We start from the raw sequence: 19,309 nt of genomic DNA, 5'->3' as shown, positions 1-19,309 counted from the left end.
AGCAACAACAAGCCGGGGGCGGGGAGGCGGGGCCGGGGGCGGGGCAAGGGCGGGGGAACGGCGGCCGGCGAGGCTCAACCCCCCAGGAAGGGAGGGAGGGGGCCCTCAATAGCCCCCTTTTCTTGCCTGCTTATCTCGCACAGTGAGCCCCCCCCTTTCTTGCAAGGAGGTGCTGTGTTTTTTTGGGGGGGGGATAGGCGGGGCTTCAGGCGCTCTGCCCCAAAGGGCCCGAGAACCAGCCTCTGCCAGGGGGCCCCTACCTGATGCCCCTCTTGAAGGGAGGGCGGAAAACAGGCCGCCCACTTCATGCTGGCAGGGCTGCAATATGGGCCAGAGCACCAAGCTGCTTAACAGAATAATTGCATTTAGAAGAGAAACATCTATGCAGGGAACGCGAGGAGAGAGAGAGAGAGAGAGAGAGAGCTGACTTGGCCCTGTTCTGGAGGCAAGCAGGGAGGAAGTGGGCCCAAAGGGGCAGGAAGTCCCCAGCGGACCCAATCAGGACACTGAGGGGGATGCCAGGAAACCCCGAATCTAAACACGCCAACCACATGTCTCCCCGGATGCCCTTGGAAAGGATCACATTTTACCGGATCAGACCCAGCAGGGCAGGAAGTCTTCTCTGGATTGGCAGCAATTTCTCCTTAAACGTAAGTGTGTTGTGGGCATGGCCAGAAATACAGGAGAAGAGTCTTTGCCGATGACTGATGCTTCTGAAGCCCAGGAAAAAGCACGCCTGCAGCTGGCAGATTTCTTCCTCGCTGCTGTCCAAATCCCGTTACAGAATATTGATTAGCTGTATTGAGTCTGCCATGAAAATGCTGGAGGGCGTCACTCCAAGGGTCAGACATGACTCGGTGCTTGCACAGGGGATATCTTTACTTTTATGCTGTGTACTGTGCCTTGAAGCCCGGATGAAACGTCATACATCCCAAGCAAATTAATAGGCCAAGCCACATCGTCAAGGGGATGGACTGCTGGGGGGCGTCAGAGTTCTAGTGGGACTCCCTGCACTGACTGAACGCAGAATTACAGGCTAGAATATGATTAATCGCCTGGCATCATGATGACCCGTCCGAGGAAGGCTTCCCTCCAAAGAGTAGCACACAGGGCATAAAGGAACCAAATCCAGCTCCTCCCTTGCTGACTGTGGCACAGGCAGTGAAAGAGGAAGCCACTTCAGTGCTCCAAAAGAACAGGGCTTGGCCCTGCTGCCCAAAATCTCTGCCCCAAGGACACCCCATGGGCTTCAGAATCCCTCCACTCATGCACACACGAAGAAGGACCGCATGCACCCTTCTGACATCTGTGGCCAGGTGCCCACACAGGGGCTGTGGCCATTGGCCACGTTGCAATGTCACTCCAGCTACCCCAGCCCTCCCCTGAAACCTGTTTGCAAACAAAACAAGGGATTGTGGGAAATGAAGTCCTCCTGAGAAGCAGCATCCCCCACAGCCTCATGCAGCACCAGGTGGTAAGAGGCCTGGGTGTGCTTCACGGAGGTGGGGTGGGGTGGGGGGTAGCAGCATATTTGCTCAGTGTGCAGAAGTGGGCGAGAGGAAAAGCTTACCTTACCCATTTTGCCCCGCTTCTCTCCTAACCCCCACCCTGTCTCTTGTCACCACCCCTCCCCAGATGTGCACGATGCCCAACTTCCCTGACACCCTGGCCATGTTCTCCCACCTCAAGGCCTCCGAGGGGTTCCTGACAGCCGGCTCCCCATTTCCTCCACTGCCCCTTCAGCTGAGGGGCTCCCCTCGTCAAAGAGTAGTGCCTAGTACAAGATGTTGCCAGAGGGGTCCCCACAGAGGAAACCCTTCAGCCCTGAACACTGAAGAAATTAGACCCAAAGGCTTAGCAAAGAGAAAAGAAATCTTTATGGAGCTTTTGGACGGCCACAACATCTCCCTTGAGTCCCAGCTGCTCTTGGGGGGCCGGAAGCGGCTGCATCCCCAGGAGGGGTGGCCATTCGATCTCAGGGCCTTCGTTGCCCAGGCCAGCTTCTCCTTGGCGTGCCAGCCGCCACCCGGCCGTCTCTGAGCAGCCTCCTCCTGGCTAGCAGACCTCCCCTTGGGAAGCCCCCCTCCCCACCCTTTCCACTAACCGCAGCGGCTGTGGCCCAGCCCCCTGCCCACCCCCCAAGTCCGAGGGGAGCAGCTGCCAGTCTTGGCTGCATGGGGAGGGGAGTGGTGGGGGCTGCCGCTCACATGCCTCTCACCCCCCCTCCGCCCTGGAAGTGGAAGCTGTGCTGGCTGAGGCTGGCGTTCCTGAGAACCACCCTGTCCACGGTCTCCGGGCCCGGGGGTGGCAGGCGGGGGGCTCCAGTGGCGGACCTGCTCCTTCGGATGGCGGAGGCTGCAGGGGGGAGGAAAGGAAGGATGCTGGGCGGGTGGAGGCTCTTCCTGGATCAGTCCAGGGTTAGGGTCCATCTAGTCCAGTCCCCCCCCCCACACACACACACCTGCAGCCCTTTTGGGGGCCGAACCCTCCCTCTGCCTTCCAGGTACAAGGAAGGGGCAATGTGGGGCAGGGGGAGGGAACTCACAGGCGTAGGGTGAGACGTAGGAGACGTCTGCGATGGCTGAGCGGGCCCTCTCCATCCGGTGCCCGGAAGGGGGCCGGGGCGGCTTCACACCTGCAGCGAGAGGCGAGAAACACGCAGAACTGCCTTACTCTGGCACAGACAAGGGGTCCCACGAAAGGCCAAGGTCTGCCCAAGTCTGTGGTTTAGCTTTCCATGCTGAGGGACAGGTTCTGCTTGGGCCCACACGAGGAAAACCAGCACCACCTCCAACTCAACATTCGGGCAGTGTTCTCCGACACGGTGCCCACGGGCTCCTCCCACGCCCTCCGTGGCAACACCCAACAGCTGGCATAAAGTGGGCAGGGCTTTTGTCCAGCCGGAGTTCTGACTGGACAAGGGTCTCCACTGGGTGGCCGAAGGGAAGCCATTCTAAAAATTATCTGTTTAGTTCACAAACCGCCCTCCCAGCGAGGCTGGCGCAGGGTGATGGCTGGCTCTGCCTGCTGCCAGGTAGGGTCTGTGCCCACCACTGTGTGCCAGAGGCCCAAACACGGCTGGGTCCTGTGCCCCACGAAAGCCTCTCCCTGCAAGGCAGAAGCGCCACGGGCTCCGGGGCTGCGGCGGGAGGGGAGGGGGCGGGCTGCATCCAGGCCCTCCCTCACCTAGGAATTCCTTCTGCACAGCGATTGTCCGCTCGACCACCTGCGCATTCACCCGGCCCTTGTAGAGGACGCCGTTGACGCCCAGAATGTCCACCTCGGCCTGGAAGGAGACCAGAAGGGCTGGAGCGGAGGACGGAGGTACGAGGCGCAGATGGCGGGTCTCGCCCCACCGCCTGCTTACGGGTCCTCCGGGCGGGAGAAAGCCACAAGTACTTTGGTGCCCTGTTTGGAAGACTCGCCGATCCCGTCCGCATTCGGAGGGAGGCCGCTGAGGCAGGCCATGGCAAACGACCTCTGCCTACCCCTGGAAGCCCCTCCCTGTGCCTTGCTGCCCTCCAGCCTAACCCAGGACTCCCGCTCAAAGGGCCGGCATTGCCCACCCCACCCACTCCCCCGGGCCCCGTGGCTCCTCCCGCCGCGGACTCTTTGCCCCTGCAGCCGCTCACGTTGTCGTAGGTGAGGGCGGAGGGGTCTCCGTAGGGGTAGAGGGTGGAGAAGTCCCGCGACTTGGACATCCGCTTGAGGGTGCAGGTCTGGTGGTGGGCCTGGCACTGCCAGCAGGTCTGGGGGGGCTGGGTGCTGCTGGCTTCGCTCGTCTCCGAGACCCTGCGGGAGGAGCCCGTCAGCTGCTGGGGACCACCCAAACCCAGCAGAGGGAGATCCCGGGAGAAAGAGGCTCCGAGTGGGAGCAGAAAGGAAGGGAGGGAAGACCTGCAGCTGAAGGAGCCCTGGGGGGAAACAGGAGGCTGCCTGAGCAGCACACAGGTGGGCTGATTCTAGTCTCTGGGGTAGGGGTGGTGTCCGGCTTCCCCCCGGCCAGGTGCGGACATGGCCTAGATCAGGAATTGCTCCCCGAGCCCCTCAGGGGCAGGTGCCACAGGCTGCCACCCCCCCCCCCTCACCTCTTCTGCCTCCGGGCCAGGTACTCGTAGCCGTTCGCGCTGGCCGGGCGCGGTCTCAGCGGGGCCTTCCGGACTGTGACCAGGTGCCTGTGGAGCAGGAGAGGGGTGGAGCAGAGGCAGCAGGCAGAGGGCCCCCCCTGCTAACCCGGCCCCCTCTGCAGCCAAAAGAGGCCGGCTGGCAGGTGGGTACTCACGGCCCGGTCATCATGGTCACTGGCCGGTCACAGGAAAGGCACTTCACTCTCTCAAAGAGCTGCCTGCAACACACAAGCCGGGGGAGCTGACCGGACGGTGGACCCCCTCCCCAGAGGCCTCCCTGGGAGCACAAAGGGAGCGGGGGGGGGGACAGTCCACGGCTTCCTTTCTCCGTCCCCCCCGGAAGAGGTCCGATGTCCAGCTGCCCCCGGGGCCTGAGGGGCGGTCCAGGAGAGCGGCCAGCAGAAGGTCTGCCCCCCACTCACTTCTTGAAGCCGGCGGCACTGTCTGCGTCGAAGCGGGGTCCCTCGCTGAGGATCTTCTTGATGAAGTGCCACACCTCCTCCAGCTGTTGGCTTAGTGGGTCCAGGGCCATGCGGTCCAGCTGCGGGGGGGGGGGCAAAGAGGAGCCGAGACACCCGGCCGTCACGTCCCCAGGGAGACAGTTCAGATTAAGTTCCCCCGGGGAACACAATAATCATCACAATTAATGAAGAATTGTTGTGTTATGTCTGTGTTTGTTACCCACCCTGAGCCTGAGGGGAAGAGCGGGCGACAAAAATAAGAGGGGCTGCCTCCCATCTGCCAAGCTGCGTTTGATTCCCCCCCCCTCCCCCTCCCGAGGCAGCCAGCTGGGCGACTTTGGCCCAGGCCCAGTCCTGTTAGAGCTGTTCTCACAGAGCAGTTCTCCAAGGGTTCTTCCAGCAGGCTGCTTTGAGACTCCTCCGGGCAGTGAAAAGCGGGGGATAAAAACCAACTCTCCTCTTCCTCGTCCTCCTTATTAGGAAGCCCTCCTGGGGGGGCAGCTGCCCAGGGCAAGTCTTTTGACAGGGCCCTCAGCTGCCGGCCCTGTCCCCTGTGCTCCCCCTGGGGAGGGGCTGCAGGCAAGGCAGAGGGCTGTGAGCCGGGCAGGGGCAGGCCGCGGGGGCTTGGGGCTGGGGTCTCTGGGGCGAGGGGCACCTTGCAGTCCATGTCGGTGAAGAGCTTTTCCAGGGCCTTCTGCCAGTCCTTGTCCTGGAGGGACATCTTCTGGAGCAGGTCCTGCATCATCTCGCTCAGCTGGGTGGTGGCCGAACTCAGCTCCCCGTGGTTCACCTTGGATTCCAGGGCGCTCTTGTCTGCTTTCTGCGGGGAGGGGAGGGGGAGAGAGACGCCCCATGGGAGCGGTCAAGACCGGATGACCTGTGGGGCTCCAGCGGGTGGGTGCTGGAGATCGGCCTCCCGCCAGGGGCTCTGTGTCACCCTTGACAAGCAGAAGGCATGAATGGGGGGGGGGTGTGGTTCTGGGACGGTCAGATGGGGAAGGCTTCATCCCTCCAGTCACGCAGGGAGCCCTGCAAGCGTAGACCCTCCCCCCCAAAATCCACCCCCCAAGGACCCCTGCTCACCACATCCATCTCCTCCTGGATCAAGGCTTTGTCTGCTTTTGTGAGATCCAGCTGCTCCAGCATATTTTGGATGTTCTGCAGGGGAGCACAAACCCCGGCCTCACACCACTGCATCTTCCCCCACTGCTCTCCCTCAGATTCTCCCTCTCTCTCACACACACACACACCCAGGGGAGCTGAGCAAGTGTCTACGGGGCCCCAAGCCCCAGAGAGAGGGCGGGTCCCAAAGGCCTCCTGCTCCGGCCCCAAGTACAGCGCTGGGCTGTCACCCCGAAATTGGGCGTGGAGGCACAAATACGCACAGCCTCGACCGCGAGCCCTAAAGGAGACCCTCTCGGCTCCTCCCACCCCTCTGCAGACGCACAGACCCCCACTGAGTCTTGCCCTCCTAGCAGGAAGTGAAATAACCATTTCTGACACGTTCCAAGTTTGGCAAGGATTCCCCTCAAATTCTGGAAACACAACAATTGAGTCCCAATTTTAAGATGAGATACTCCCCTCACAAAAGAATCAAGGCAAGGCTCTGGTGTTTCTGGCTGCAAAGTGCAAAACTCTTGACACCCACTTAGAGGTGCCCTCTGGCCCCGGGCTGCTTTCCTGGCTCCCTTCGTCTGCAGCCTGCCTTTCCCCCAAGGCCACCCGCCGCTTGCTGCCCACCTGGACGTCGACGGAGCTCCTCCTGAGCTTCTCCACGGCCATCTCCAGGCGCTCGTACTGCTCTCGCATCAGCGGCACCTGCTCCAGGACGCCCTTCAGAGAATCCCTCCTCTGGGGAAAGCAAGGCAGCCTCTGAGCCCCACGCCCAGCCGGCGGGCAGCTCCAGAGAGAGACCCCTGAGGGCCTGCTTTCCCTTGCCAGGAAGAGACCGCGGACCCGGGCAAGATTCAGCGGTCAGCAGAGAGAACTGTGGCAGGGGTGCTATGCACTGGCCCCGGCACAGCTCCGCCCTGGCTCTCCTTGCAGCAAACCAGGGCTGGGTTTTATTCCTAGCTCAAGGGTCTGGCTGTATTTGCAGCTCAACAAGAATCTTCTCCGGCTGCATAAGATTTGCTAGCCAGGCCTTTAAAAAAAATCTAATTGTCTTGTTTTCTCGTAAAGGATGTAACTTGGTTCACTTGTGTGAGCCACCTAAACCCAGGTGAGCAGCTCCCCTTCTCAGTGAGAGCAGCCCATTGTCCTCTGGGCAGCACCAGTCCCCTCGCAGTGGCGTACGCGTGTGGGGCATGACCCAGCCCAACTACATTCTGCTTTCCTCCCCTCCCCTTTCAGGCCAATATAAAGGCTTTCTGAATCTCTCTCTCTCCTCTCACCTGCTGGTCCCGGCCCTCGAGGGAATTCACGCGGTTGAGCAGCGTCATCAGTTCTCCCCCCTCCACGGCTGAGGTTTCGCAACGGTCTGGAAAGACCGAAGAGGCTCAGAATGGGTTGCCCGGCCCCAGGAAAGGCCAGCCCGCGATCCAGCCCCAGAGCAATCCGGAGGCTGCTCAGAAAGCGCCTTCTCTGCAGGGACTCCAGGCCTCGGAGTCTGACCCTGGGCTCCTCTCCAGGCTGACCTTTCTCCCAAGGCGCTTGGGGAGGGGGGGGCGTATGGTATTCCCTGCTCTGGGCCCAGAGGGGGCAGGCCTCGCTGGGTGCCTCCCTCTCCCCGGCCCAGCAGAGAGGAATGCCCCCTGGATGGATGGATGCTGGAGGAGGGGCCTGCCCCTGAGCCCCTGAGCCCCAGTCTCACCCAGCCGATCCATCTGGTACTTCATGAGCTCTTCCATCTGGGCCATCTGGGCCATGAGGGTCCGGTTCTTCTCCGGCAGCTCCCCCAAGGACACCAGCATCTCCCGGAACAGCTGCTCCCGGGCCTCTCGGTCCATCTCGGGGAAGCCCTGCAAGAACCACACAGGCACCTCTGGGACCCTGTGAAGGGCGCTGACGTCCTTTGGCTGCTTTCTCGGGGAGAACAACGGTCATCGCTGACGGGCTCAAGGAAATACGTTCGGTTACCGAGTAAAGCTTGCTGCTATTATTGCTTTAACAAAGTTAACGTCCATTGGACCGTGTGGCCAACTTTATCTCGTGCTCCTCTAAGACTGATACGGGGGAAGCTTCAGGGGACCACGGCCTCTTTGGACCTTCCCCCAGCCTCACTCACCTTCCCCAGGAGCATTTCGCCGAGGGAGCTCCACCGCACCACGTCGGACAGGTCGGGCATCGAGGTCGTCCTCGCCTTCACCTGGCTCTGCGGCCGACAGCGGGACAGAAGGTGAGTGTGAGGGGGACACCCCATCCTTCCCAAGGTCCCGGGCCGGGTAGCTCCCAGCGCCCCTTCCCACTGCCCCCCCCCGTGGCTCCGATGCCCCCTCCTCCTCCTGCCCCCAGGGCTTTCGCCTCGCACATTCTGCCCCACCAGCTCTGCCACGCTTGGGTCCCCCCAGGGGTGTGCAGCTCCCGGCAGGCCAGCGGATTGGTTCATCTGAGGGACGGCCCAAGGGAAGGGGGGGGGAGGCTGTCCTGGGGAGAATCCCAAAAGAATGGGGATTATGTCGAAAGTGCTTTTGGCTACACGTGAAAAAGCGCATCCTGACTGCAGGAGCGCTTCCCCTGAGGAACAGGCCTCAGGAGGGTCGGAAGGGAGGAGCCAGGCGGCTCCAGGAATGGCCGCGAAGGGCCCCCCCCCCCCATGCCCACCATCTGCCTCCGGATGTCCTCCATGGTCTTGGCCTGGTTGTCCAGATGTTTCAGCTGCTCTTGCATCTTGCCGATTTCCATCTGTTAAGGAAGAGGCACAGAGAAAGGGGGGCTTCAGCCGGTGTGGGAGAGGCGGGGCTCAGCCCCACGTGCCTCTCTGACAACAGAGTAAGCTTATAAGTTGCCTCCTAATTGGAGGTCTCCTCGATCAGCTAAAGACCCAGCATGTTTGTTTTGGCTTGAAAGAGTAAGGAACGGCCTGGCATCAATTAATGAATCATTGATCACTGATCAATTAAGCCACTGATTAATTCAATCCCGGAAGCCCTGAACCTCTGGGTATCTATTTACTTCCTTGCTGAATTTACGCTTTGCTTTTCCATTTCATCCTCACAACAACCCTGTGAGGTAGGTCAGGCTGAGAGTCTGTGAGTGGCCCAAGGTAACCAAGTAAGCATCTGTGGCAGAGAAGGGATTCAAACCCAGGACTCCCGGGTCCTAATCTAACTGTATTCCAAGAACAAAGTCCTCTGGATCGGGCCAATCCTGTGCCCGGAGGCTCTGCTCTGAGGCCCTGTGCCAAGCGGATCTGCCCGCCCTCGTTGGAGCTTTTGGGGGAGGCACTCACCGCCTGGAAGTCCTGCTTCAGGTTCTTCAGCTCCTCCTTGAAGCTCTCGGTGCTGACTTTGAGGGTGCAAATGTTGCTCAGCAAATCCTGCAGGGTGTTCATGGCCTGATGGGTGGGCAGGGGCAAGAGAGGGGAAGGGGGTGAGAAATCCAACACAGGGAAAGGCGGCCTGAACCCCAAAGGGAGGAGGCTGGCTTCCCCCTCCCTCCCTCCCCTCCCTCCCTCCCTCTCCTTCCTTCCTTCCTTCCTTTCCTGTTTTTTTCCTTCCTTCCTTCCTTCCTTCCTTCCTTCCTTCCTTCCTTCCTTCCTTCCTTCCTTCCTTCCTTCCTTCCTTCCTTCCTTCCTCCCTCCCTCCCTCCCTTTCCTTCCTTCCTTCCTTCCTTCCTTCCTTCCTTCCTTCCTTCCTTCCTTCCTTCCTTCCTCTTTTTCTCCTTCCCTCCCTCTTTCCCTTCCTTCCTTCCTTCCTTCCTTCCCTTCCTTCCTTCCGTTCCTCCCTCCCCTACCTTGGTCATGCCTTCCTCGTTCATCTCCATCTTCTTCTTCAGCTGGATGAGCTGCCACATGTCCTGGGTGGGCTGGGGCGGGCTGCCCAGCTGGGTGCGGGCCAGGAGCTCGGCCGTGCTGGGGGTGTCGTTCAGGAAGAGGAGCTGCCTCTCGATGGCGGCGATCCGGTCGTGCATCTGGTGGAAGATGGAGCTGGACTTCCTCACCGGCGAGTCCAGTTCTCCCGGGGCTCCCCCAGCCTTCTGGGGGGGCCTGAGGAAGTCCAGCTCGTCCTCCGAGATCTCCTTGGGGGTGTCCTGCAGGTGCAGGTGCTGCAGCATGCTGTGGAGGAGGAAGTGGAGGGCGTTGAAGTTGACGTTGCCCAGCTCGGGCGTCCCGATGGCCATGTTGACCAGCTCGGAGAAGGTGACCATCTGGCTCATCTTCCTTTCTGCTCCGGCCCTAGGAGAAGGAGAATCCTGCTGGCCCCGAGGCGCTCAGCCCGGCCGGCCCGTTGTCTCAGCGATGGCACCGCAAACACACGCCCAGAGCCCCGGAGTCGCGGCCACAGGGGTGGGGTTGCTCCGAGGGCAGCAGCTGACCAGCCTGGGCTCCGCATGGCCTGAAAGGTTTCTGCTGGTTGCCGGGAGACCCTGGAACACGGGGAGAGATGGACGAGGGGGGGGGAAGGAATCTATGGGGCTTGCAATGAATGGAGTGAGTCATGCACGGTGTTCCTTGGACAGCTGCCATGTGGGCAAAGGCCATTCCAGGACAATGCTGGATGGGGCACCTGGAGGGCTGGGAGGATGGGAGGGGCCCTGTCTGGGTCAAGCCGCCCTCCCGACGCCAGAATCACTGGCTTGGCCAAAACCGAACGGCGTCTTCCTCCTGCAAAGCTTCTAGGTTCTCTCGCGTTGGTAGCTTCAGTGGGCAAAGGGGACCAAAACAGTGAGTCAAGGAGCCGGCTAGAGATTTGGTGGGAAGACGGACAGCCCACCCAGCAGGGGAAACCGATGCAGACCCCAGGAAGAGGCAGCTATTAAGCAATGCGATAGGACCAAGATTATAACCGTTGTTACTTATTTTATTCATTTGTACCTCACCTTTCCTCCCAAGGGTGACTCACAGCAGCTTACATTGGTCTCCTCCCTCCACCATCTCATTCTCACAACAACCCTGTGAGGTAGGTGAGGGTGAGAGCGCGTGACTGGCCCCAGGCCATGCAGCAGTCTTCCCGGGCACCAGCACGGATTCGAACCTGGGTCTTCCAGAGGTTGACCGGACATCACTACGCCATGCTGGCTCTTATCTGAAACAAGACATCAAGTATTAGGTGAGCCGTGTAAACAGGGCAGAAAACGCTCTGGAAACAAAGCAGGGTAATAAACGGTGCCAAATTTCAGTCCCGTTCCTTTTGGTAAAATGTCTTGTTGAAATGTTTTTCTTGACACGCAGCCCGATTATTATCTGTATAAAAACACCCTCCTGAATAATTCGGTTTTGTCTCATTTGCAGCATGACGGAGGTGTTGGGGGGTCTTCCTGACCTCTGCAGGGAGCCCGATCCGCAAGGTGAGGGGCCCACACTGAATGCCCATGTTGTCGCTCCTGTCACTTGCAGGGGCCACCCTCACAAGGCCCCCTCTGATGGGCAGAGCTGTTGCAGCAGGGCAGGGGGCAGGGGGCGGGGGGTGGTCCTGCCAATGCGGGGGTCCGGGGCCAGGAAGCCAAGCACACCACAGGGAGAAATCGGGGGGGGGGGGGGGGGGGCTATTTCGGTTTCCACTGAACTCCTGTTGCGTTGCTGGTTCCCACCCGCCTGGAGTCCAGGGCGCAGGGCGGACTTCACAGTGGCCCCATAAATAGTATTATGGGCTGCCCGGGAGCCCCCCGCCCAAGACCCCAGAAATGGAGCAGGCGGATGGATCCGGATTGGCCCCGCTCAGGATTCCCCTGCAGGGGGCGCGCGCCACGTCCCCCTCGGCCCCGCCCCCTCAGCGTCGGGAGGCGGAGTCTTTCGCGGGGCCTCGCAGGCGCCGAACTCTCTCTCCCGGCATGCCCCGCGCCGCACTCCCGGCCGGCGTGGTGACGTCGGAGGGAAGGGGCGGGGTGGGCGCCGTCGCGGAGAGTGGCCCGGCGTCCGCGACGCGCGTCTGGCTGCGGGGAAAGCGAACGTGAGGAGGGTCTCCCGTGCCGGCCGAGGTGGGTCCGGGCCCGCCCTGCACGAGGGAGCCCCGGAGGACAGGAGGGGAGGGGGGGGTGGGCAGGCCCCTGCGCGGTAGACTGCCTCTGCGCCTGGAGGCTCCGCCGGTCCCTGGGAGCCTCGCCGGGCACGTCCTGCTGGAGCAGCCCAGGCCGCAGGCAGGCAGGCAGGCAGAGGGCGCTGGGAAGCCGGGCCTCTCCTCCCCCGGGCACTGGCGGATGCACTGCGTTGAGCCAGGGAGGCTCCACGCCGCGGCCAGTGGCCTCTCCCGCGGGAAGGGCCGGGCCGGGCAGGGGGGGGGGGGGGACGGGAGGACGGCCAAGGCCCCTGCAGCCTCGGGGGTGTCCCGGCGCCTTGTGTTGGCGGAGGCCTCGGCCTAAGGGCAGCGCTGCTAATCCTCAGGCGGCCTTGGGAGGGCCGCCCCCCCCCCCGCATCAGCCAGCCCGTGGACTAAATAGCCCTAAACCCTTAAGCTGCTCTTGCCTCTCCCTCTAGGCCGGTCTCCCTCCTGGGGCTATGGGGGGGGGGGCGGGGAGCCTTGGGCTGCCTGCTGGTGAGAAATGGGGGGGGGGGGGCTGGGGAGGGCATCTTCCAGGGCGGATAGGGGCCAGGGGGCTACTGCTGCTGCGGGGGGGGGGGGGGGCTCAGTTTGCAAAATGCCTCGGGTGGGGGGGGGCTAGGAGCAGAGCGTTCTGTCGCCAGACTAGACCGGCCGGGCTGTTGGGGCTGTTGGGTGGGTGTTTTCACAGGAGATGCCCGCGTTGTCCAGGCCACAGAATTGTCCAGGAGCTGCAAGAGCGGCCGGGTGCCCCCCCCCCTTTGTGCAAACCTGTTGTCCCCATGCCCCCCCCCCAGGCAGCAGGCGAGGCAGAGGAGCCCCGAGAGAGGCGGTGACCCAGAGCGAGGTGGACGGGGGTAACTCGATAGGAGGTGGCTTCATGTCTCCCTCTCCAGCGGCCGCCCTGCTGGCTGCGAGGCCTTCTTAGCCACAGCCGGAGCTTCGGGAGCCGCTGGCAGCAGAAGGTTCCTGGCGGGCGGGAGACCTCCCCCCCCCCCCCGGCCGCCTCAGTGCCCGAGGAGATGTGGGCACAGCCCCGTTTCCGCCCTTGAGCCGCCTGCAGACTTGCGGAGCTGTCCAGCTTCACGGGACAGAGAGCAGATCGGAGACACAAAGTGTGTCTCGTTGCGTGCTGCGAAAATGTCTCCCTCCTGCCAGTCGGGACCTGGTCTCGGGTCCGGGACTCCCGGGCCAGCCCCGCTTCTTCGGCTGAAGATCGAGGTCACTCGCCAGGCGCCCGGGGCTGACCCATGGGCCCTTCCGTTCCAGGGAGAAGCGGCTGGGCTCCTCCTCTCCCCCGCCAGGGTGGCCTTCCCTGGACTGCCCTGGACAGAATGTGGGCCAGAAATAGGAGCTGCTCCCCCGCCCACCCCCTACACACATTTGGAGCCGGCCTCTGCTCCTGCTCCTGATGTCTCCTCTGTGGAGCCTGGCTGAGTCTCAGCAGCTGCCGTAAGACTTTATTTTTAAACCGCGCTAATTCAAAGCACCCTTGGTGGGCGGGGCTGAGCTCTGGGTGGCCCCAGGAGGAAGAGGAGTGGAAGGGAGAGGGCCAGGGAGCCTCTCCCTCTGCCAAGGGTGCGGATTGTATACAGACCACCGTCCCCCAGGGTGGAATCTGTCCTTCATGGGTGCTTGTTTAGGGGTGGGCCTGGACGGCCTGTGTGGCCCCTTCCCACTCTAGGCTTCTAGGAGCCCCGCCTGGCGGCCCTTCTGGGAGGTCTCGATCTCTCGTCTTCCGCCGCAGGGCAGGATGCCGGACTTGATGGGCCTTGGGGTGTGGCTCTCCTCCTGTCCCTTGTTTTCTTTCTTTAAAAGCGGTCAGCACCCACGCATGCAGGCACGATGGCTGTGAAGTCGCAGAGGGGACGGCAGACGCTGCAGGCGTCAACACATGCCTTGGGGGATGCTGCCAGCAGCCGCCATCGGCCACCTGCGAGCCCCGAGGGAGCAGGCTGTTTACGCCGCTGCCACCGTGCTCAGTGCCCGTCCCCTGGGGCTTCCTCGGCCCACAGGGAAGGCCCGGCAGAGGGAGGCAGCACCAGGCAGCACGGCCCTCTCGGTGCCAAGATGCAGAGCGTCAGGCAGCTGACAGCTGGGACGCCAGAGCCCTCCCCCCCCCTTGCCTCGCGGATGGAGCGGGGGGGGTGGTCCTGCTTCTCCCCTTGGAGCAGCAGCCGGGGCTTCAGCTCTGCTCGCCTGGGACCAGCTGGGCCCGAAGCAAGGTGCCCCTTGGATGCCGTGGCTTGCACCATTCAGAAGACTGGGGAGGGATTACTTCAAGCCGCCCCCCCCCCCTCGTGTCCTGCTAGTGGCTCAGCCCAGCTGCCCAGAGTTTGGCGCAAGCAATGCAGGAGCTGGGCTTGGGGGCCTGCCAGTGCAGAGGCATCTCCCCCCCCCCCCCCGACACTGAAGACCAGGAGAAGAACCGGAGGGGTCACTTGGGGGTGGTCCCAAGGGCAATGCTATGAGCCAGGGAAAGGCGAGGCAGCCCCCCCCCCCTGCATGTGTGTGTTTTTGTTCCTGGAGCACAATAGAATCAGAGTCCAGTGGCACCTTTAAGACCAACAAAGATCCCTCGGACTAAGAACTCCTTACATGACCGTGGGAATAGATAGCAAAAATCAATTCTGTTACATTAGTAAACTGTGTCACACATCCAAATACAGCCAATGACAACTCTTTGCCAAAACAGCCCATCAATCCCTTTGGAATTCAGTTGTTGTTCACACAAACATGGGAGAAATAAAAGTGTCTGTGAAAGTGATCAAAGGCTATCACATCACCCTATGCTGCTTGCCCCATCTGTTCCCAGACTAGTGTGAAACATTCTCGCAAGGTAATTTGTTCCTGGAGGCGACTGACCGCCAGGCCTCTGTATGTGGCTGGTGTCTTCCCCTCAAGCTGCTTGGCCAGGCAGGAGAGAGAGAGAGCCATGGCAGGAAAGCCCTGCTGGGTGGGCCGTGGGGAGGGGCGCCCTGGAGGCAGCTGGAGGAGGCCTTGGAGTGCCTGGAGGGGGTGCACTTGGCCCATGACTCAGGGCAGGGGGACTGGCCAGCTAGGATCGTGGGGGGCCCGGCTCCAATCCCCAGGCAGCCATGAATATTTTTATTATTTATTTATTTATTTATTTAGATTTATATACCGCCCTCCCCGAAAGCTCAGGGCGGTTTACATTAAAACTAGTCAACGATACATGAAACAGTCTTCGTTGAAACATACAGTAATTAATAACAGTGGTTGTAACCATATAACAGGATAATGTAACAGTATAACAAAACAATAATAAAATAATATAACGATGCAACAGTGCAATACCACAACAGGTCCAGAGCGCTCTGGTGGAGTTCTGGGAGGAAGGGGGGAGCGGGGGGGGGGAGCGGGGGCCCTTCATTCGCTGTTGGTTGTGCCTGGTCTCAACCAAATGCCTGGTGGTGGAGCTCCTTTTTGCAGGCCCTGCGGAACGGTTTAAGCTCCGTCAGGGCCCTGATCTCCTCCGGGGTGATATCTTGGGGTGACTTCTCTCTCTCTGTCTCTCTGTCTCTCTCTCTCTCTCAGGGTAGCCAGCCTCACAGGACTGGTTAGAAGAGGAGGAGGAGGAGGAGGACGCTGCCCTGAGCACGTGGGAAGAAGGGTGGGTGAGTCCAGGCAGCCGCTCCTGTTTTCCGTGGAATGGTTGGTTCCTTCCTGGGGAACGTCGGGATTCGGGGGGGGGGGCAGGGGGGCTGCCCCCTGCAAGACCACTTTAGGCCAGGCGTGGAAGGGTCCCCTAAAGCACTGTGTGCCCCTCCTGGCCAGTCGGGTCTCCCCCTTGCAGGGGCACCTCCAAACCGAGGGCAGCATTTTGAGGTTTTCCAGCAAGGGCTCTACTGCCCTGCTGCACATTTCACAGAAGCAGAATTCTGCTCTCTGGGGCCCAGGAGATGGGGAGCCGCTGAATGCTCCATGCTGCCCTCTCTCGCCTCTGGCCTGGGGTCTGATGGCTGCGTTTTGGGTCCTTTGTGAACCGGAAGGGTCCCAATCCTGGGGGGGGGGGTTATGGTTTGGGGGCACGTGTGTTCCCCAAATAAACCAGGGGACTCAAGGCCTACGGCTCCAAAGGGAGCTGGGGGAAATCAGTGAGGTTTGGGGCGGGATGCAGATGACCTCCTCAGCCCCTCTCCCCTCCCCTGGGGGTGACGAAACGGCCTCTTGACAATTCCTCCCTCCTTGCTTGGCCTGCAGGTTCCGCTTCCTGGGCCTCAGATGACTCACACCCGCCCCCCCCCATTTGTCTTGCAGGCCGGAAGGAAGCATGTCCAGCGACCCTCCCCCACCCTACCCAGGGGGGCCGTCAGCCCCCCTCTTAGAAGAGAAGGATGGAGCCTCCTTCCCAGCAGGTAAGGCTCTGAGCACATGGAAAGCCCCCCCCCCCCCGGAGGGTGGCCCCTGCCCTGGCGGCATTCCCTGGGGGACTGGGCTTGCTGGGAGAGGGTCCCACTCAGGGGGCCCTGGTTTTCAGGGGGTTCCCGCCCTCTGGCACAGGCTGGGTCCTGCCCCGGCTCCTCGGGGGGCGGGGCAGGGGGGGAGGTCAGGCAGGCAGTGAGCAGGCCCTGCTGTCCTCCCCAGGCGGAGTCTCGCCCTCCATGGTGCAGCCGCAGATGCAGCCTCGGGGGCCGCCCCAGCCGCCTTCGGAGTACGGCCCCCCTCCTTACGAGCCGCCGCCCCACCCGGGGTTCATCCCCATGCCCCATGACGGATCCATGCCCTACGTGCCCCCGGGTGAGTCGGAGGACTGCGAGGGGAGGGGGGGATCCACATTAGGGCTGCCTGGCCTGGCTGCTCCCTCTTTCTCTGCCTCTTCTGGGGGAGGGACGCCTGGGGGTGCAGCCAGAGGTGACCGGCACCAGAGGACGAATGCGGCCAGCTAGTCGTTAGAGAGTGCTGGGTTTGGATCTGGGAGACCCAGGTTCGAATCCTGCTCGGGCCAGGTGGCTTTGGGCCGGTCCTCCTCTCTCAGCCTGACCTCCCGCGGAGGGTCCCGATGGCTGTGAGGGGACAGCCCTGGCCTCCCTCCCAGCGCCTGTCTGTGCCTTCTCCGCAGGAGGCTACTACGTGCCCCCGGGCCCCCACGCCGCCGCCACGGGCTACTACCCCCCCACGGGCCCCTACCCGCCTCCGGGGAGCCAGACGGCGACAGTGCTGGTGCCCTCGGGCGCGGCGACCACCGTGACGGTGCTGCAGGGCGAGATCTTCCAGGCGGCCCCCGTCCCCACGGTGTGCCCCCACTGCCAGCAGCCCATCACCACCAAGATCTCCCACGAGATCGGCTTCATGAGCTTCCTGGTCGGCTTCTTCTGCTGCTTCGTCGGGTACATCAGGGGCGCCGGGGGGGGGGGGGGGCAGGCGGGGGTGCCGGGGGCTCACGGCCCAGGAGGGGAGGGGGGGCTGCCGCGGCGTCAAGTCCCCGTTTTGGATTTCTGGGCCCTGCTGTGGAAGGGCCCCCCCTGACGGAGCTGCCCCCCCCCCTCTTCCCGGGCAGGTGTGATTTGGGCTGCTGCTTGATCCCCTGCCTTCTGGACGACTTCAAGGACGTGACGCACTCCTGCCCCAACTGCAAGGGCTACATCTACACATACAAGCGGATGTGCTAGCGGCACCCACCCCCCAACGCCTCTCCCCCTGGCGCCGTGGGTCCGACTTCGCCCAAACCTCCGACTGCTTCCTCACCCGCCTCCCCTTCTCCAGCCCGGCAGAGGACGCAGGGGACTGCCGGGGCATCCGGTGGACAGCTGTGGTTGGACGGGGGGGGGCAGTGAAAGGGAGGAGGGCCGGGGGGGCTTGTCCAGTCGCCCCCCCCCCAGGCATGTGGGGAAGAGACTCTGTCCTTTGGAATAGCCCTTTGGCTGAGGGTTGGAGGGCACTCCCGCCCCCCTGGATTCTGGAGGTTGCATGGCAGACCCCCTCCTGGCCTCCCCCAAGGATTCACTTCTCCCCCTTGGGGGGGTACTTGGAAGGAGGGACACCCCCCCCCAGCTGCTCCCTGGTACCTCTGGGCTCTCCTGCCTCCCCCCCCCCCCAGAAGAGGTATGGGGAAGGCGGAGGATGTTTCAGAGGAGACGGACAGTGCTTGTGGCTCTTGGGCCCTGGGGGCTGTGCTCCCTCTCCCGGGCATGGGGGGGCAGGAGCTGGGGGGCCCCCTCCAGCTGTGTGGGGCAGAGCACTTATTCCCTTCCTCTATCCGTCCTGCACCTGCCCTGCCCGAGGCGCCAACGGGAGGCTCATGGCCCGGCTGGGCCACTGCAGCAGCAGCAGCAGCTCCTCCCTGGCCTGGTCCCCACTCCCTGGGTGTGGGGGGGGCTCCAAATGAGCCCGTGAGACCCCCCCCCCTCACTCCGCCCCGTGCGTGTAGATAGCTCAGCCACCCTGCCTAGGAATGGGCTCGCCTGCAGATTGCTTTTCGTCTTAGAGCTGTGACTTGATAGAAATGTGAAGGCTGTACAGGCCCTGCACCCCCCCCCCCAACACACTCACTTGGTTTTGCACTAACTCCTCCGGGAAAGCCCCCTCCCCCCCCCCGACCCTTGCATGGATGTGCAAAAGAGGCCACTTGGGGGAGGCCCCGGGCCAGGGCTCCCCACCCCTCCTGCCCCAAGAGTTTGGGGGCTGGCGCTTTGGACTGCTGCCTGCCCTGAGGAGGAACTGGATGGGCTTCCCCATGTTTGCATATGAATAAAAAAGACAGAACTCCCTCTCCGTCTTGGGTGTGTGTGTGTGTGTGTGTGTGTGTGTCTTCCTGCCTGGAGGGGGGCTATTGGCAGTCCTGCAGAGCTCCCAGGAACCCCCTCCCCCAGCTGGGTCGGCTCTGCCCCTCTCCGGATGCACCTGGGCCTTCCCTTCGTGCCACAGCTGCCTTCCCAAGACTTGGGGGAGGGTGTCCTTGTCATGAGCCCAAGAGAAGCCATGCTGGATCACCACAGTGCCCCAACTCAGGGGCTGTCAGGGGGTCCCCCAGCAGGGCCAAAGGCCACCCTCTGTGCCCCCCCCCCAAGCACCACCAAGGGTCTCTCCGCCCCAGACGGAGCGTCCCCCCAGGCCTTGTGTCTGAGAGCCCCCGATGGGTGCTGCCCAGAGGGAACAGCCGGCCTGCTGAAAGGGGCAAGTCCATGCACAGCCGCCCGGGGGGCATGGAGAGAAGCCAGCAGCCTTTTCCTGGAGAGGGACTGTTTTGGTCCGGCATTTCCCCGTTATGCCAGCCACCGCTGCCGGGAGGGGAAGCTTCTTGCAGGCAGCCCCTGAGCCCCAGCCGTGCTTCTCCCCGTGCAGGTCCGGCTCTCCGGCCAGAGGCCCCTGTGCGACCAGCCGGTCTACACCCCTCACTCCTCCTTCAGGCAGGCAGCGCTGTTTTGCTGCCTTTCCACAAGGTTGCCCAGGGCCAACCCCGAAGGGGTATGCAAGACAACCTGGCCGGCTTCAGTTCTCCCCCGCCCCAGTCAGGAAACCACCGCGGAGACAGCTGAGAAGAAGCTTTATTCTGCAGAGGCCCCTTCGAGACAGTCCACAAGTGACGCAGCAACTAAGACATCGTGTGTCTGCCCCCCCCCCT

The 19,309-nt window shown here is 62.4% G+C and overlaps 2 protein-coding genes across 10 annotated transcripts; one reads left to right on the top strand and one right to left on the bottom strand.

Annotated features, from left to right (window-relative positions):
* Positions 1 to 65: 65 nt before the first annotated feature.
* On the top strand, positions 66 to 18,455 carry CDIP1 (cell death inducing p53 target 1). 9 transcript variants are annotated; one of them, XM_077316168.1, is made up of 11 exons: positions 66 to 650; positions 3,208 to 3,324; positions 4,109 to 4,270; positions 7,824 to 7,925; positions 10,581 to 10,797; positions 10,980 to 11,035; positions 15,283 to 15,358; positions 16,006 to 16,103; positions 16,333 to 16,485; positions 16,808 to 17,075; positions 17,246 to 18,455. In XM_077316168.1, exons 8-11 carry the CDS (start codon positions 16,019 to 16,021, stop codon positions 17,355 to 17,357), a joined length of 618 nt encoding a protein of 205 aa, XP_077172283.1. In that variant the 5' UTR covers positions 66 to 650; positions 3,208 to 3,324; positions 4,109 to 4,270; positions 7,824 to 7,925; positions 10,581 to 10,797; positions 10,980 to 11,035; positions 15,283 to 15,358; positions 16,006 to 16,018; the 3' UTR covers positions 17,358 to 18,455. The 9 variants fall into 9 exon arrangements, with proteins under 9 accessions (XP_077172283.1, XP_077172280.1, XP_077172282.1 ...); XM_077316165.1 differs by having other exon boundaries at positions 15,283 to 15,362; XM_077316167.1 differs by lacking the exon at positions 10,980 to 11,035.
* C17H16orf96 (chromosome 17 C16orf96 homolog) lies at positions 1,860 to 10,114 on the bottom strand. Its single transcript, XM_077316161.1, has 16 exons — positions 9,482 to 10,114; positions 8,979 to 9,083; positions 8,351 to 8,431; positions 7,815 to 7,901; positions 7,401 to 7,548; positions 6,982 to 7,067; positions 6,329 to 6,439; positions 5,672 to 5,746; positions 5,244 to 5,408; positions 4,550 to 4,668; positions 4,283 to 4,345; positions 4,089 to 4,175; positions 3,633 to 3,792; positions 3,187 to 3,286; positions 2,546 to 2,635; positions 1,860 to 2,355 (listed from the first exon to the last, which is right to left on the bottom strand). Exons 1-16 carry the CDS (start codon positions 9,902 to 9,904, stop codon positions 2,204 to 2,206), a joined length of 2,052 nt encoding a protein of 683 aa, XP_077172276.1. The 5' UTR covers positions 9,905 to 10,114; the 3' UTR covers positions 1,860 to 2,203.
* Positions 18,456 to 19,309: the final 854 nt, after the last annotated feature.

The sequence above is a fragment of the Paroedura picta genome, chromosome 17, assembly GCF_049243985.1.
Source record: "Paroedura picta isolate Pp20150507F chromosome 17, Ppicta_v3.0, whole genome shotgun sequence".
NCBI classification, from domain to species: domain Eukaryota; kingdom Metazoa; phylum Chordata; class Lepidosauria; order Squamata; family Gekkonidae; genus Paroedura; species Paroedura picta.
The sequence above is the reverse complement of the archived record's forward strand: the minus strand, read 5'-3'. Positions and strand labels throughout refer to the sequence as shown.